Genomic DNA, 17,968 nt, shown 5'->3' on the forward strand with positions numbered 1-17,968 from the left:
TGATTTATTGCACAGGAAATTACAACATGGAGATAAGTTCCAGTGTCAACTGACAAAATTTTTGGATTGTTTCACATGTCACCAGAAAAGAGAAGAATACTAAGTTATCATTAACTTGGGATCTGGAGATAATTATACAGTTTCAAGCATTTCTTAACCCACTTTCAGTAGCATTCAATTTTTCTTACATTTTCATTAAAAATGCAATTGGTTTCCATGTTTTTCACATTTTTTATAAAAATTTTAGTTTAAATTTTTTTAACCTCTCCCAATACACAGGCTATGGAGTGTATTGCAAATTCATACATGATGTATTTTAATTTTAGTAACACCAGTAGGCCCTGTTGCGTATACATCATAATCCATATTTTTTCAGGGAGTTTTAAACCTTTAAATAGGGCGGCTTCAAACGTTTCAATTGTATCACTCTATTCACTTTCTACGCCAGTTAGATCAATGCCTGTTTATGTCATGGTGTGTAAAAGATAAATTGTATGTGGTACGGACATGCAATTGTGCTCCATTGGTAATCCATTGAAAAACATTTTTGATTTTGTGGCAGAAAGCCATTTAGCATGTTTATCAGTATAAACAAAACATGTGGGCTCGGCATGTGTTCGGAGAACGCGTTATTGCCGCTCTGTGGAAATTTCGAAAATTTACGTGATAGTATCACCGTTACTTGTGCTGTGTTAGAGGTGTGTTGTTACAATTACTGTTATGTTAAATATCCATTCCATTTAGAAGTGATGCCAATTTTTGTAAGTGTACGCACATTTGTGTATGATTACATTGGTAACCATGTGTGGCTACTGGTATGCTTCTCGTATAAAAAAATTGACAGTGGAACCAGATGACGTTTCCTAGGTAACATAACAATGCACGCAAGCTAACCATTGTTGTTGGTCCATATTTACACATTGTTGATATGGATCTTAAACGTTTTCCTAGGTAACAACAATGCCGAGTAAACACGACGTTCCATATGTCTCAATAAATTAGTGAATCTGTGGAATGCAATTTTTGTTTATTGGTTTTCAAAATAAAATTTGTGGCCATGGTACTGGTCCATACCCATATAATAAAAGGGCCATTTATCATGTATGTTTTTTTATTAATTCAATAAAATATTTTCTTGTGTCATTGAGGACCCAAAGGAGGAAGGGCCTGTAGAAGAAGCAAAGATGAAGGGTCATGAGTTTGGTGATGTAACTGTCATAAGTGCTTTGTCTTGCAATACGGTGGACATGGGAAACAAAAAAACAAGGTAGGCTGTTCATCCAAGTGTCCTTCATTCCAGGAAATGCAAATGTTAGTTATAAATATTATACATATTAAAATCATGTAAACATATAAATTGTGTATTTATATAAAATGTTCAGTGCTTTCTAAAAATGAATTACACACTTTAGATGTGGAATAGAAATAAAGATAATTAATTTTACCCTGCTTCTTGCCTATAAATTATATTTATCCATCTTTACCCAAAAAGTCAAGAGCATTTCTTTCACAAAGAATTTCAGGAACAAAAGTCATTCTTTCTAATCATGACATGCGGATTTAAAACATTTGAATAGTGTATAAATACTATAATAAGTATATTAAGCAAATGAGGGGAGCTTTTGGTATTTCATATCGTAGGTCTCTTTCCATCAGAAGCGGGCTGAACGAAATGTTGTTTACGTAACTAGATAAAGAATTGGACAAATCTTTCAGAATATGCTTAGTTTTGAATGTATGTCTATGTTTTTATTGCCATTTTGTCCAAGAATTATGTACAAACTGAAATTTAAAATTTCCTACTTCTGATATGAATCATTTTGTTAATTCATATTTTTCATGCTGATAATATATCTGTATTTGCAGAATCTGTCTGTGACAGAAAAAATAAATGATCACAGAGTTTCTGAGTCTGGAAACAAAATGACTACCGACAATTTTACAGGACTTATCAATGTAAGTGTAACATATTGCACTGTTTAGTTTTTTGTGTCTATCAGTTGTACATTACAGTTTCAGTACAGTATGCTCTTGATTATCCATGATCAGATTACACAGTTTGGATATTAACTTTGGTGCTTTTAGATATGCCAGTAATCTCAAAAAAATAATAATTGCCATAGTTTCTTTCTCATATTCTTAGTAATGTGAATGTTTGAATTGCTAGTGCCTTGGACTTATGAACAAGCCAGTAATCATACTTTTGAATATTGTACTGTAGCTAACATGTAAATATAATTGTGAATTCATACTTTAATGGATGGAAAGCATTTCTCATTACATTGTGTTTCAACAGAATGCAGCAGGATTAGATCTTAATCACAGAAAACCTGTACGCATCATAGAGGATAATCCAGCTAATATGAAACCTGATATGCAAGTTCCATCAACCTCTGCTGCTCAGAACTTTTCCGCAGGGGAAACACCTGTAATTTCATCAAGTAATAAGGGTGTGTGCCAAAATATGTACCAGTGGGGACAAGTTGGTTCAGCACAACAGTTTAATGACAGTTGTCAGTATAGTTATGGAAATGCACATATAGCATTAAGCTACTGGGACAAGCAATTTGGACAGTCTGATACCAACACAGTACCACCTGCTAACTTTCAGCACTGGATCATTTCCAGTTCAAACAACAGTAATAACAACACACTCGTCTCTCCAAATATGAAGAAATCTGTTGGCAGACCAAAAGGAGGTGCTGAGAGTGTAAAGTATTATCAATGTCCACTATGTGGAAAATCTGTTCAGAGACTCAGTCTGCACATGCGAATGCACACTGGGGATCGGCCATATCAGTGTTCTCAGTGTGGTCAGCGGTTCACACAGTTAGGAAGTCTAAAGAAACACCAGACCCTTCATTCAGAAGAAAAGCCATTTCACTGTAATGTGTGTGGTAAATGTTTTAGGTGTAAATCAGACCTATCATTGCATTTAAAACTTCATACTGGCAAAAGTTTTGACTGCCCTCATTGTAGTAAATCTTTTGTAACTCAAAAAGCTATTGATAATCATGTGAGAATACATACGGGGGAGAAGCCTTATTTGTGTCATGTGTGTGGCTTGTGTTTCAATCAGGAAGGGAACCTTTCTATGCACGTGAAAGTACATACTGGAGAGAGACCATTTCAGTGTTCTGTTTGTAACAAATACTTTGCTACAAAAACTCACTTGGAAAAACATGTGCGCACTCACACTGGGGAAAAACCATACACATGTGCGACATGTTTGAAGTCCTTCAGTGATCGAGGTTATTTCATGAGACACCTTGCGGTACATACCGGAGAAAAGTCTCATGTTTGTAATGTATGTAACAAAGCATTCACACAGAGGATAAGTCTTAAACGGCATTCAAGGATACATACTGGCGAGAAACCATTTGAGTGTATTATTTGCAAGGAAGCATTTTCCCTGAAACGTGATCTCAAGAGGCATGGTGAAAAAGTTCATAATATAGACAAAGCCATAATTCCAATACAGCACCAGCTGGAACATTTTCAACTTTTTACAGGCAGTGTAACTGAACATTCTGTGAATCACCATCAGTATTAATTGCTTTAATTTTTTCACTGTGGTATATAGCATGTATTGTTTCTTAGACACTACCTTTTTAAAATATCTGAGAGGAACACGTTTATTAAATGCATGTTGACTAAACTGAGTATAAATTATGTATCACCTGCAGTATCCTACTACAGACTAAATTTATGCTGTTTTCCCTGTGACAGTACAAGTTGACTGTGCCCCCTTTTGAAGTACTACAGTAATGTTTTGACATGTACATGTCATTCTAGTATTTACCATTTTATTGTAATGGACAGGAAATAGGATCTGAATTAAGAGTGACATTTCAAGCTTATTTGTCTGTTGAAAGACACCATCTGAATTCTTTTACAGCTGTTGTTTACGAACAAATTGTAACATTGTAAAATGAATTTTAAATTACAGGCAATTATACTACTGCAGATGGAGATCAGTAAGGCCCAGTGTTCTTGCATTAGTTGTCCCTGATATTTTGCCTTTATTATGTTGTGTCAACTTGAAACATGCACCAGTTAAAATTAATGAAGTACAAATGTAATGTTAAAAGGTATGTCAATTATAGCTAATATTTTTTTTTGTGCAGAGTTAGAACTAGTACCTGAAAACATGTCATAATAATATAAGAACTGTACTGTAATTATGAAATATATTTTAAAATCTGTTTTATAAATTACACAGTTTTTGATAGATCCTTGTTACCACATTTGACAAGAATATAGTTGTAAAAAAATACTCAGTATATTGGCTTTATTTGTAGATGTAAACACACACATACAAATGAGACATATTTGCTGGGCATGTTGAAAAGACAAAGTGCTACACTGCAAGTGTGAGTTGTAATTTTTCATGTATTCTTACCATTTTGGCCACATAAATATTATCTTAAAACCTTGCATACCGCGCAGTGCTCAATATTTATCTGAAATGTAAAATAATCCATACAAACAAAATTGTTTACACTTTGTGCCAAATGCGTTTTGACCTCACGAGGTCATCATCAGTGGCAAAAACATATTAATTCATTAGTCTGTTTATTAAAATCATACAACTCATAAAACGATGGTTTGTCATAAAGCACTAAGCATAAGAAAACAGTCACATTTTATAAAACTGTACTTCATGTAGTACCACATTGAAAGTATATATAGCACAAGAGTTGGTGTATTATCTAAATCGAGTCACTCATTATTATGTCCACTGGCCGAAGTCTTTTTGAGGTTTCCGTTGTTGGTCTACGGTGAGCCGTCGGTGTGCTGGGGTTTTCACTTTGGGGAGCTCAAATTGGTTGGAGTGTAAAAGTGACTGCTCATGCTAACACAGTTTTAAGTTTTTGGAGTTCTACCTACATACTTCTCTACATTTTCATGGACTGGTATAACATGTGGGAAAGTAGCATTACCAAGTGGAGGCAGAAGATTGAACTGAACTATGCATGGTGTCTTTGACCAACAGAAATAATTTTAATTAATTCTGTATGCATAGTTACTGAATTAGGTTAAATTACATTTTTGCAACATATTTTTCATATTTATCCATGTAAGTTATGAAGAGTTTGACTTCAAAAACATATTTATTTTCGTATGTAAAGTAGTAGTTGAAATTGTCCGATCTAAATTAAAACCACAAGAGAGGCATGTTTACGCTATTGGGATATTGTCGTAGTGGAAGACCTTGATTTTTCAAACAAGGGGCTACTGCTACTTAGGGGTTAGTTCAGAAGACTTCTTTTTCTTTGGGGGGGGGGGGGGGGCTCATACCCGAAAGCATAGTTATACGACACTCCAGCCGTGAAAACCTAGGGGCAAGAATCGATGACTTATCCGATAGTTCATTCTGCTAGGTCGATGGTCGCGTAAGTTGTTTTCTTTCTCTTGCTTTTATTTTATAGTTCCAGAAATGAACAACAGAGTACGCATGTACTTGACAATCGTGCTTGAGAAACACCTGTACAATGGTGGCTATTAATTAGTGAGTGTGATAGAAAGGTGTTATTTTAGGACTGTCCGCAACAGGTAAAATATATGGACTCTTTATCAGATTCTGTGATTTAAGTGAATTGGAATAACACTGTAACTTTTATCTGGTGTGCGGTGGCGGTAGTATAATGAACGTGTTAGAACTTGCAAATACAGTGGGGACGGCTAATAGTCTATTTTGATTGTATTGTTGTTATTCATATCACACATGCTATCAAGTTTGAGTGTTATTGAATATGAAGCGGAACAAGAGACACTTTGTACACACTTTCGAAAATTTGTCACCAAAGCGAAATTTCTAAATAATTTGTTGATAGCTTGAGACAGCTAGTACTTTCCATGATTTGGTCGCTTGGTTCCTTTCTTTCCTTATTATTTACTTGCAGCGGCAGGTTGTGCCATTGATTCTGTTGTTCCCAAAAATTAAATTTATTTATTTGAAAAATGAACACTTGACTTGAAATTTTAAATGTGGTAAATCTGACTTTGATCTTAAATGGCCTCATATTTGATGGACTGTTGTTCTTCTGATGTACTAATTTCTTTCTTGGAATGATTATTGCAAGAACTTGAAAGACACAACTTCGTTTGTTTGAAAGTATTACCTTTCAGCATGACATTTCCACAATTCTGGTGCTGGGACAGCTTTTCTATCATTTCAGTGTCTCCCTTTGTGCTCTTTATAATTACCATGTTTCTTCCTTTTCTCTGTCTCCTTCTTTCCTCTGTGATATTTATTCTCCTTTGTTTCCTCTGTTTACAGTTTATATAGCAGTTTCAGTAGAAGCAGTATTTGTTGATATTTATTAATATGCTCTTAGTGCTTTGTGATCTACTTTGCTGTTTGCACAATGAAAATGCAGACTTGTAACTGACTGATGAATTTAGGATGGTTTAGTGTTTGGAGGGAGAATAAATTTATGTATGTGCCACAGGTTTTGTTGGATGAAACATCCCAAGATTATGATGAAATAACGTAGGAAGGGGATATATTTAGAATTGCCATTATGCCAAGTGGTGTGGTGTATAGAACATTATTACAAATAAATATTCTGAGTTTGCCTTGTGAGTCTAGTGTTGCTCTGGAGGATTTCAGATTATCTTAGTATGAGCAATATGATTTGTGATGTAAGAAGACAGATGTTAAGGCTGCATGTTGTAACAGAACTTCTAGCCACACTGCTGAAGAGGATGTATGAATGTAAAACAAAAACAGAGAAATTTATGTAGTGAGGAGTTTACAGATTGTAATTGACATTAGTGGAATATGTAGCATACGCTGGGGGTGGGAGGGCCAAAATAAACACAGAATTTTGGGTGGAATTCCTTATAAGGTGAGTATGTCATTTGGGGGGATTTGCATGTAGGTAAATGGGAGGACTGTATTAAAATTGAAGTTGGAAAATTGACTGTGAAGATGAGAATTGGAATCATATGACAAAGGGTAAGGTTCAGTAACAGTCTTTTGTCAGAACCTTTGTGTTCCATATAACAGGATATCTTTCCAACATAATAATTATTTTTAACAGTGTTCATCATCATAATTATTAGTAAATATGATGTTTTGGAAATTATGTCTGATGATGGAAACATTGTGTTTGAAAAATGATGGCCAGGATAGAAATTGACAGACATTTTAGAGGTGCTTGCTGTCTCCCATTAATCTCTCCTGTATAAAGCACCTCTCAACTTAGTTCAGAGTATAATATCAATTCTATTGAGAATGTTGTGGTTGGTTAGGATAGATTAATATAAGGAGCAAATAATCAGATTGCTGTATTTCAGATGAAACTGCTAGTTATAAAATATATAATTTTTAACAGTTTAGGTGGACACTCCAGAGCATGCAGTAGGCCATAAATATACTTGAAATATGTTTGGTTGCTTCATGGACTTCTATAAGTAACCTGACTATGTTCTGAGGCACTTGAAACTAAGTTTGGAGTTCTGAGCACTTGGCAGTCGGGTACTGCAATTTGAATAAGAAGCACGTCTGTTGTGGTTTGACATGGCGGTGGACAGCAAGGAAGCCCAAAGCATTTTGGTTAATTACCTCATTCTTATCATTTTATTGGGAATTTTATGGGTCTTGTATTTTGGCGTAAGTAACACAGTGTAGTAGTATAAATTCATGTGCATGTCACTCTTAATGTAACATACACTTATATTATTAACTCACACAAGTGCAAGGTGTGGTTGAAATGCACCGATGCTGAAGCTGTATACTCACTCTCATTTACGTCTCAGAAATGTAATTAGAAAATTGCATTCTTGAGATTGTAGGTTCTCATTGCAACTTGAATGAAAATGACTGTCCGCTGTGATGTGGCAGAAATTGATCATCTTAAGGTTCTGATATTAAACCTCGCTCTTAGGTGGGTAGAGGTGAATGAAGAGAAAGGTGACAATAGTTTTCATATGTTTTTTGCAGGAATTTGTGAGTATTCATTAGCTTTGCCTTAGTCATATGTTTGTGAATAATATTTTGAATGGAAGAAAAATTTGGGACCTGACTCTTACATGGGACAATATTAAAATGGATCTTAGGCTTATAGGTGAACTTTAAAGGGGTGAACTTGTTCATTTTTATGATTTTCAAATCCAGTAAGTATTCATGTAAGTGCTGATAAATTTGTCATCATGATTGTTTCAAAAGTGGTAAGGATAGTTTAATATGAAATGTGGTTGCCCTTATTGTTTCAGTCAGATGTGTATTTTTAGAGTTTTTCTTACTTCTTCTTTCATTGTTTGATGATAAGTGGTGTGTTTATACATGATATTAAATTTCTTTTAAAAGAGCAGGAAATATTTGAATGTAATAAATATTAAAGAGAATTAGACAATCTGAAGCATGTGAGATTTCAGGTTTTCACGACAATGGTGATGATGATGCTGTTATTCTGGGTTTCGGCACCATGTAGACTCGTCAGCAGTGACCCCTACGAGTCTACACGGCGCGGATACCCAGAAGGACTGTATCATTAAACTGAAGCTTATTTAACAAATAGCTCAGTCGTGGGACAGGTTATATTTGTCTCTCTAGGATCGCATTGGCCTGATGCCAACACTGTTAATACTACTAAAGGTATGTTGAAAATCGTGCATGACCTCACATGAACGCTGCTTGTATTCTTGAAGCAGCGACAGTTTATATACGAGCTTAGAAGTTCCACCAGTGCTTCATAGATGGCGGATGAGTACATATATGTTCGCAGACCTTGTTCAGTTCATTTGTCGTGTTGCTTAAACCGAATGCATTGAAACTCGAATTCCGCAATCCTTATAGCAATCGGTCCACAGGTCTGTGTACGTGTCAGCGTAACGGGGCGAACTTCTGTGGTGAGGTGCAACGTGTGGGGACGCCAGTATGTTTAGTTATTTAACGACGTTGCATCACGTTCTGATGACTAGTTGTAAATAAATTATACAGGAAGCTCACTGATCATTTTATGAAAGCAATTTTATTTACTGCCAGTAGCTCTGAGTAACATAGTCTACATCTTCAGCCCTGAAGATGTAGATTTTGTTTCTGGGAAATGTTGGCGTCTTATATAAGACTACACGGTGTCACAATCCAGACGAGAAACATCGTTAATCTCCGCCTTGAAAACCTCACAAACTACACTGACCTTTCGCTCCGTCGGAATTTCACAAATCAACATTTTTCTCCTGGGACGTGCTAGAACGCTGTGTTCAAAAATCCCCAGTTTCTTGTCCAACTGCTCGCAATAAGTTTGTTAGTATAATGATAATCCAAAGTAGGGAGTCGCGCTTATTAGATATGTCACTTAGCGTTAGACGTATCAGTTGAACCAAAAGAAATGATGTAGATCTGGTTGCCCTGACAACAAAGGTAGATTATGTGTTGTGATTATCACCAACGACAAACGCTGACATTTTCAGACTCGTTTACGTAAATGTAAAACACATTCCTTTTTTAAGCGACATTTTCCAGATGAGTCGACAAGGTACAGGCCTCGTACATGTGTGTGTTTTGTTTGGATGCGAGCCAGCGTACGGGTATTGAGGCCATGGCACTGATTGATGGATTCGTGCCTTCCATTTAGCTGTTCTCCCTATTGTAAATCGTTGCGTATTAGTGCAGAACAGATCTGGAAACAGTCTCACAAGGACAAATATTAAATACGTAACTGACTCCTTGCAGCAAAGTCGTTCTTGTGAAGCTGATAGTTGCGTAGCTAGGCAAGAGATCTCTCGACACAAATGTCATTCGCCCCTCTCTTGAGACACTTAAATCCAACTTCTTTTGTTATCACATCTACGCTTAGATCTTCCAAGTGGCATCTTTCCTTCGGATTTTCTGCAGATTTCAAATTTACTACAATTTTGAGTGCCTTTCTATGGATTTCGATGAACATGAAGTATACAGTTTGCTGAAAGTCCTCGTGAGATTTGAGATTCTCGCGACGTTCTGGGTGGTAACGCTGTGTGGACTTCCAGATAGATATCGACGTATCTGATGAACTTGCTGCCTCCATCTTCTGGGCTGAAAATCCGCCCAATTGTAAGGTCTTATGAAACATTTCAAAGCGGTTTTTTTCTGTGTGTAGTCGTTAATGCCATCCCCGCATCCGATTTTAGGATCTCGCCTTGGCGGTCCTCGACCGCTTATTGAGAGTATTCGGAGCTACACTCTGTAAGTGGAGTCCGTCTCCTCTGTCCACAGCCAGAGAACTTGGAGGGCGAATATGCTGTTTGGATGGGTGACGGTCAGGTTGTACGAATGATCTCTGCTTCTTTGAATTAAAAGCTTTCCATTTGCTGGGTCATATGTTCTGTAATTGTCACGAAAGCTCCTGGTTAAGGATTAATGATTCTTAAATAAATTAAAAATTACGATGCTGTTCTTGTGGGTTGTGGCACCGTGTAGAATCGTAGGTAAATATCGACGTTTTGGAGATATGTAGTCTCTTATTTTAGCTCTGAGTCTACACGTCGTTCTCACTACCGCGGGAACGTAAGATTTTACGTAAACTTCTGAATTGTTGGTGTATGAGGGAGAAATGGTAGAATGCGTCTGCCTCAACTACAAAAATCTATAATATATACGGCGAGGAACCTTGAGACTGCAGGTTTTGAAATTCATACCCCACATCTAGGTTGCGGGACGATCACACACGTGTGTATAGCTCGTATTTTTGCGCTGAAGAATAGCGATGGATATTTTTCAACATTTGCGAGTCGTCCTAAAATACGTGTGATCAGTACTTTCGCTGCTAAACTTCGCCGAACAATCTGTAGACGATGCAATGGCAGTGGAAGGTTCCTTTATGGCGATCTACCACATAAACAAAACGTAGAGAGATAAATAGTGCCTGGAGCAGTTTTAATGCTCGAAAACGTGCGTGCGTACGTTCTGTCAGGAAATGGAGTTATATCTGGTTTAGATTATTCGTTGGAAAAAGCTGTTCTTGAAGTTGTAAAAAGTAAGTAAAGTAAAGTTTGCCCCACTATACGCCATGTAGGCGCTTGGGGGGGGAGTGGAGGTATAGCTCCTCTCTTCCTTGACCTCGGCACTAGATGGGGGTGAGTTGTCAGCATCACACCCCGGCCGGCTTTACCCCCGGGAAAGGACCCCCGGTATCCATTGTAGAGGAGGCTGGGTGGGCCCCAGAGCCGGTCTGGACGCAGAGGCTAGAGGAAAAATCCTCTGCCCCCGTCGGGGATCGAACCCCGGCCGTCCAGCCCGTAGCTAGTCACTATACTGACTGAGCTATCCCGGCTCATGTTCTTGAAGTTGTGAACTGTAATTTTAGGTTGTACTGGTCCTCCAGTTGTCGTGTATTGGCCGATGTGTCTTCTTAAACGATGCTTCTCTGTGGCCAGGTGCTGAAACGTGGTGAAGCCCCACCTGATTGCGTGCCAGGTGATTGGGCCTGTCGCGTACCAGAAAAGTAGTGGTGATAGATGAATGCGGAACAGAAATGATAATTGGCAGGCGAATACAGAGGTACAGGAACTGGCACTAAGCTCTTCTCTGTCGTTTATTTTTTTCCAAGGAAGGAGTCTTGAGGCCACTTGGCTCGCATTACCGTCACAAACACAAATGATTACTGTTTAGTCTTCCCTTGTCGCTGTTATGTGAGAAAATTATAAGTGTCTGGGATGGTTGTGTGACGTCATATACCACTGCTAGAATTACTCACAACTCATATTTATAGGCATAGTTCGGAATTTCTTTCGCAAAAATCCATTCTATATTATTATAATCTCATCATTCGTCGTGCAACCTCGTACTTGATTAAATAAAAATAAGCTTCGAGTAAAAGCGACGATGGTATAACTTCTGTTCTAATGAACAACAAAAATGCAATACCGAGTCTAAGATTATACCCAAGGCAGAGAAAATAGGAGCATTGAAGGAACAGATGATTGTCTACATGGCATACACCCGTACCAGCTTATACAACGTCACGTAGAACCTTTTGATGGCAAGTGGTTATTCAAATTCACGTTTATGGAGATTACTCCTTGCCATACAGGATTAGGAAACTGCAGCAGACAAACAAAAAGAGACATTTCGAAGACGTACACAGTACCCAGAAACAACAAACCGCCTTGTAGGTGAATGCTGATCATTAATTGCCATCATAATACAGCCAAGCAGCTAGCCGCGATATGAACACTGTAGAGAATTCCTTGAGAATCACAAATATTTGCCACAAGAACGTAGGAAATGACCGTATATCAGGATTTTGTTTTAATATAATAATGAAATTTGGATCAGTTTCTGCCAAACTTCGGCGCAACGTCCCAGAAGACAGACGATAATGATAAGAGAGTAGACCAGCAACAACGTGGATAGATTCCCAACAGGGACAGGGATTCTTATGGTCACCGTCAGGTCGAGACTGACTCAGGAGTACAGCGGGTACCGGGGGTTGTCTTTCAAGGGGATACTTGAGGTTCACACAGCGGTGAAGGTGATGACGATGAAGAGTTCATCTAGGCTATGTCTCCATCAGTCCGGAAGCTGGATCCAGTGCGTTTCTCCAAAACGTTTGTATCTACAAGTCTATTTGACTTCACAACCCAGAATAGCAATGCCCTTGAAAAGTGGTACATTCTCTTATAAGCCGTCGCGTACCTCAACCTCAGATGTGCCATCGGATTAACCCTTTGAAGCGCGTGGCGTATTTAAATAATATTTCGAAATATAATTAGTACCTCAAAGAAAACAATGTCTCTTACAGGTTCAGTTAGTTAATGCTGTTTGGAGGAATAGTGGCTGTTCATTCTGAGAATGACGCGAAACCCTTTGGACTACGCCACGTGGACAAAACGAAGAGTTACTGATTTTCAAAAGCAGGTGGCACGTACAGTTACTGTGGGTTTTAGATGTTTTAGTGGTAGTTTGGTTTGCTGTCGATGGCGTGCATTTTATTTTTACAGATTATTTTAATTTTTGAAGGAAAAAAAGTGTTTTTTCTCATAATCCCGTAGGATGTGTACCTCCTGTGTGGGTGTGTTGCGGTATTAGCCATTTTAAACGCGCTGGAGGCTCGGTTTGGCAATATTTTATTTGTGAAGAGTCAGCGTGAAAGCAGCCAGGCGGTGTTCCTGGCTCCTGCACCTAATTTCGAAGCAGAAGGCGTGCCAAGTCCGTCTCTGACGCAGTTCAAATTCTGATGCGAAAAGAGATATACACGCACAGAAATAAAGTGATCGCGGCAAAGGAGACGAACTATTCTGCTTATATTGTGGCACTGAAACAGGAGGCCGTGACTTAGATAATGCACGGCTACGGGTATTTAGCAGCATGGAGTCTCGTAGACACCGACCGACTTTTCTGAGACTCTGCCACTGCGCTGATGGAGGTTAATACTTCCTCTGAAACGTCTGTCAGTATTTACCCGACCGCAAGGCGCAATATCCCAAAATACAGTCGTCCTCACGTCTTTCTATGTTATTCTATCGATGACTTAGTCATCGACGCTGGCAATGGCTCAGACCTTAGTAGCGTCGAATTAACCCTTTAAAGCCGAAGATCGTCTGAATATTATTTATGAATTCAGTCCGTACCGCGAAGAAAACACTACACCTCACCATTACGAAAATCAGCTGGTTAACCCTTTAAAGACGAAGATCGTCTTCATAATATTTACGAATCCAGACCGTACCGCGAAGAAAACACTATTTACGCGTGTCATTTATATACTTCGATGCGCTTTGTAGTTTTAATTATGACCGTGCAAATTACCGACCGAAGTCATTTGCATGCGAGAATTAGATTAGAGCTGAAATACCTGATTAATTCTGTTCCAAGTAATTTTAATTTACTCTGCATGAAATTTGCATGTTATTGGCGATTTGAAACAAAATTACCATGATAAATACGACTGTAAAATACAGACCGTTTCACTAAATACTATTTTGTGGTTTTGACAGAAGACGTCCATACGTTTCTGTTTCATAGTTAATTAGCATAGACGTGTGTAAATTAAAATGAGGATAACTATCTCCTTGGACCAGAATCTCTCTTGATAAGCTCATGGTGTCTGCTCTGAATATCAGGGAATTGCCATGCGTAAGTTAACAACACAGCACTAGAATTTTTATAATTTTTTGTTTCTCGGTTTTTAATCGTAGCACCTTTTGAAATATGTTAACTTATTTTTTAACTGTAGATTGTTATAATATCGAGGTATTTTGGTATATGCCAATTTAACTCTATGTTTTGCAATGTTATACTGGGCCCTATGACTGATTTTACAATTCTGTCCTTGTGTGTTCCTGTTCGTGCCGCGTGTGATTAACACTTTGAAGTCGAAGCCCATCTAAATAATATTCGGTTCTTGCCTCACAGAAAACACAACGATCAGTTGGTTAATGCCGTTTAGTTAAATAACAATTCATAATGGGAGTCATACCAAAACCTTAGATACACGCTTTGGGCAAAATGTTGAAGTACGTGGTACCGGTGCTTAAAGGTCCTACAGGAGCTGATGCGAGATACAGTTCTGAGTCGTTGAATGGCTCGCCAGTCATCATTCATTAAAGCTGTGTGCTTTTGTTGGCAGTTGTAGCAAGCCACACGACTCGACGCCGCCCGGAGGTTGGAACGATCTTCATGTCGGTCTGTCTTCATCCGTCCGTGTCCTCTGCTTACGTCTCCCTCACGAAGAATCATCACACTCTGCCGAAAGGTATCAGCAACATGAGAATGTAGCACGCATTTGTAATGTGGCAGTTCTTCCAGTTCTCGCTTCAGATTACCGCAAATCTACTGACAACGAAGTGTGCAATTTTCTAAGCCTGTAACTCATTAATTCCATCTGCATCACGTTTTCGGTGCCTAGCCCTTAAGACAGCTGCTATATTACAAGTGTGTTCAGCTTTTATAATGTTTTTTTTTTACAAATAGGTTGGAAATCGTACGCTTAGTGAGATGTGAATTGGTTGGGTTAGGTTAGGGTATACCGACGCTCATGCGCTGTAAACAGCTGCTGACTGGTAGATTTGACTGAATTTGGTTACTTTGGGTTAAGTTGGGTTAGGTTTTGTTATGTTAGTGACGCGCATGCGCGATGTTCAGCTGCTGAGTGTACCAGGAGAGCAATCAGTGGAAGTGCTTGTTCGAGGGGCCTTCGCACTTGGCCATACCAAACCGTAACCTCGCCTTGCTGCTCCATTGTCTAAATATTAGTTTTTGCCCTGACTGGCGTTCTTCCTTTCACGAAAGTCATTGTAGAAATTGTCGAGATGCAAGCTTTATCATCACAATCGATCTCAAACATACTCGTTATAGCGGGAAGATCGGAGAATTCTTGCAGAATACTTTATACTTCATTCCTGATTTATCGTGAACAGATAACTATTGCAGATTTACTTATGAAGTACTAAAAACATTTTGAAATGTGATGTGAAAGCAACATGACGATGTTTTCCGACCTTGTTTCTTCCTTTATTCTTCGATGTTGTTCTGGGTTACGACGCCGTGTAGACTCGTAGGTAGACGTCATCGTTTCGGAGATACAAATATACTCTTTATACGAAACGTTGGTATCTACCTACGAGTCCTACGCTTTACCCCAGGGGAATGAACCTCGGTAATCATAAAGAAGGTACCGATACTTAAACTTAAGAGTGCTTCTGTTAAAAGAGGATAGTAAAATGTTGTCGCAGAAAGAATAAATCACCGTATGATTGACTTGCTCTGGGCTCTTGTTATAAGACTAGAACGACAAGAGATCAAAAGAAAATAAGAGAATATAAGCCGTGGAAAAAGATGCAAGAATTACAGAATAAAGACTGTTGTCATGACGATCAAATAGAAGACAGCGGCGTATGTAGAACACAAATTTATAAGAAAGTCGACTAAAAAGTGCCGTAGTAAATCAAGAGCTTAGGAAATTAAACCGGACAATACTGGGAAATATATTTTGCTCAACAGAAGAAGGCTTGTAACTTTTTGTGAAAATTACAGTAGTGGAGATAATTCGGGGGACATTAGCTGAATGGGAGGACTCTTAATAAGGATCCGTGGGCCGAAGGAGAGATTATAAGCTTTCCAAAATTGAACAGTGATTATATGGATTCAGTTACAGATCAAAAACTCATTTCACGTTCTGAAAACAGTTTAAAACCGAAAAGGATCCAGCTTCATGTAATTGTAATACTGAATTAATAGAGTTAACTCGGTTACACTCTTATTTCTTCAATTCCCCTTTAAAATGCGGGCACAGAAGGATTTAAAAATTATAATTATCATCTTATTACCGTACATCACTGTACGTGGCGCTAGTGTAGATTTCATGTTCCAAGTTCGCCCGCCCGCCATGTTGCCGTTTGCGATTTTTCGGAATTAAGTCCGATTTAGGGTACACATCAGTGGCATAACGACCATACCAAATTTTATCCATATCCATAGGCCGGTTCTCGAGGTGAATACGCGCTCATTTCGTGTGTGTCGTTCAAAGAACCACCGTCACGGCCTCCTGTGTGGTCTGTCGGGAGGAGCGAGCCTTCTAGCGGCTAAGACCCGTCGCCTCTGAATGCTATTTTGCTATTTTGGTTGTCCATGTCCAGGGGAAGGGGGGGGGGCGGATTGTGCCGATGCTTACAAATATTTTAGTCGTCAGTGGGTGTTATGTGGGTGTGTGTGTGTGTGCTGCTATAGCAGCTGATGACGTCAAGACTATTGATGAAGAAACCAAGTTACCTCATAACGCGATTTCAAAATCGACGTAAAACTGAACTAAAAAGTACACAAAAATATAAATACAACAGTATAATATCATGCAATGAGATACGTTTCGACATTGTGTTGTATTATAATCCTCAGGGATATTATTTATTCAAAATTGCTTTTAAATGATCATTCAGGGCACTGTGAAACGCATTTATTATCAGCATTTTTTTTGGAAAATGCTTAAGGAAATTACACTCGTTTTGAAATTAACTTTCAATCCTAGAAAAGCGAAGAATCAGTTGAGATCATAACAGATGTATGTACACAGTAATCTAAATCAGCTGTTACGTAGTGATGGTCTACAGATACAGATACTGTGATTTTGTTCTTTATCTCAGTAAGTGTCATTTAGCATTTGCTTGGTTACTCAGCCGAATGAAGACGCTGGCAGAGTACGTCGAAGTTGCGAAGTAGTCGGGGCTTATCCGGACAGCGCGTGGTCCCCCTGTTAAAACACGTTTTCTCGTAACTTAGACATCAACTTTACACTGACATGATAGTTATGCTAACTTGAGCGTAACATAAGGCAAGGCCATTAAGGAACAAGTTTATTACGTTTATAATTTCTGAACTTTTGCCTTCTTTATCGTAATACCGGCGATAGTTGTGTGTGCCCACTGCGTAGAATTGCTGTTGTACTTTGAGAGATCATATCCTTTGACCGGTGTTTAAAAATTTAAAGAAAATTAAGAATTATGGAATTTTTTTTTTCCTGGAGACTGAGTCGCGCACAGACGAAAAAACATTCTAAAACAACAGACAATACATAATGTCCTACCAGAATGTTATAACTACGCTAGTGAGTGTCTCCAACAAATGTTTTTGCTACAACGCAATGCATTGTAAGGCAGCACCATGTGTTCTTAAGTGCCATTTGCTGTAATGCATACACGCCTGGAGCCATTTTCATTTATACGAAGTATATACATTTTACTCGCCCTGTAAACTTACCATCCTGTTTACAAAAAAAAAAAAATACATCAGGAACTACAAATAGAGCGGGGGGAAAAATTCGCTACGCAGTTTCACGCCCTATTTTAAACCACAGGAATTTTAAGAAAGTGCAAAAATGTTCTCATGGGTTCTTCATTATACGAAGAACAACCCTGAAGTGAGACCAAGTCACGTTGGAAGTCTGTGGTTCTCAGTACCTGTTCTTCTCATGTCTCACTTTCCATCCGATACAAAAAAAATTTTTTGACGTGGGCGTAACGTCAGATATTGGTGGAGCCTTGA

The 17,968-nt window shown here is 38.4% G+C and overlaps 2 protein-coding genes across 9 annotated transcripts in view; both read left to right on the forward strand.

Annotated features, from left to right (window-relative positions):
* The first annotated feature begins 83 nt into the window (after positions 1-83).
* Positions 84-4,276, forward strand: LOC110839772 (uncharacterized). 7 transcript variants are annotated; one of them, XM_022084268.2, is made up of 4 exons: positions 84-761; positions 1,149-1,267; positions 1,867-1,956; positions 2,297-4,276. In XM_022084268.2, the coding sequence occupies exons 3-4, from the start codon at positions 1,924-1,926 to the stop codon at positions 3,551-3,553; spliced, it is 1,290 nt and encodes a 429-aa protein (XP_021939960.1). In that variant the 5' UTR covers positions 84-761; positions 1,149-1,267; positions 1,867-1,923; the 3' UTR covers positions 3,554-4,276. The 7 variants fall into 7 exon arrangements, with proteins under 7 accessions (XP_021939960.1, XP_021939958.1, XP_021939961.1 ...); XM_022084266.2 differs by having other exon boundaries at positions 84-698; XM_022084269.2 differs by having other exon boundaries at positions 84-698; positions 1,158-1,267.
* Positions 4,277-5,451: 1,175 nt separating this feature from the next.
* Positions 5,452-17,968, forward strand: part of LOC110831763 (ligand of Numb protein X 2) — a 156,707-nt gene continuing 144,190 nt past the window's right edge. Inside the window, exons 1-2 of one of the 2 annotated variants that reach the window (XM_087355960.1) lie at positions 5,452-5,556; positions 14,562-14,687. The gene's annotated coding sequence lies outside the window, so the exon portion shown is untranslated. The remainder of the gene's footprint in view (positions 5,557-14,561; positions 14,688-17,968) is intronic. The other variant, XM_087355962.1, reaches the window with a different exon arrangement.

The sequence above is a fragment of the Zootermopsis nevadensis genome, unplaced genomic scaffold, assembly GCF_977971745.1.
Source record: "Zootermopsis nevadensis isolate Lab colony 2312 unplaced genomic scaffold, Znev_1.0 Znev_ptg000025l, whole genome shotgun sequence".
Taxonomy (NCBI): domain Eukaryota; kingdom Metazoa; phylum Arthropoda; class Insecta; order Blattodea; family Termopsidae; genus Zootermopsis; species Zootermopsis nevadensis.

Bases quoted from the DNA above. Each gene is read 5' to 3' on its own strand.
- LOC110839772 (XM_022084268.2), top strand. From the start codon at position 1,924: ATGACTACCGACAATTTTACAGGACTTATCAAT. The intron at 1,957-2,296 runs GTAAGTGTAACA...GTGTTTCAACAG, and splicing joins ATTTTACAGGACTTATCAAT to AATGCAGCAGGATTAGATCT.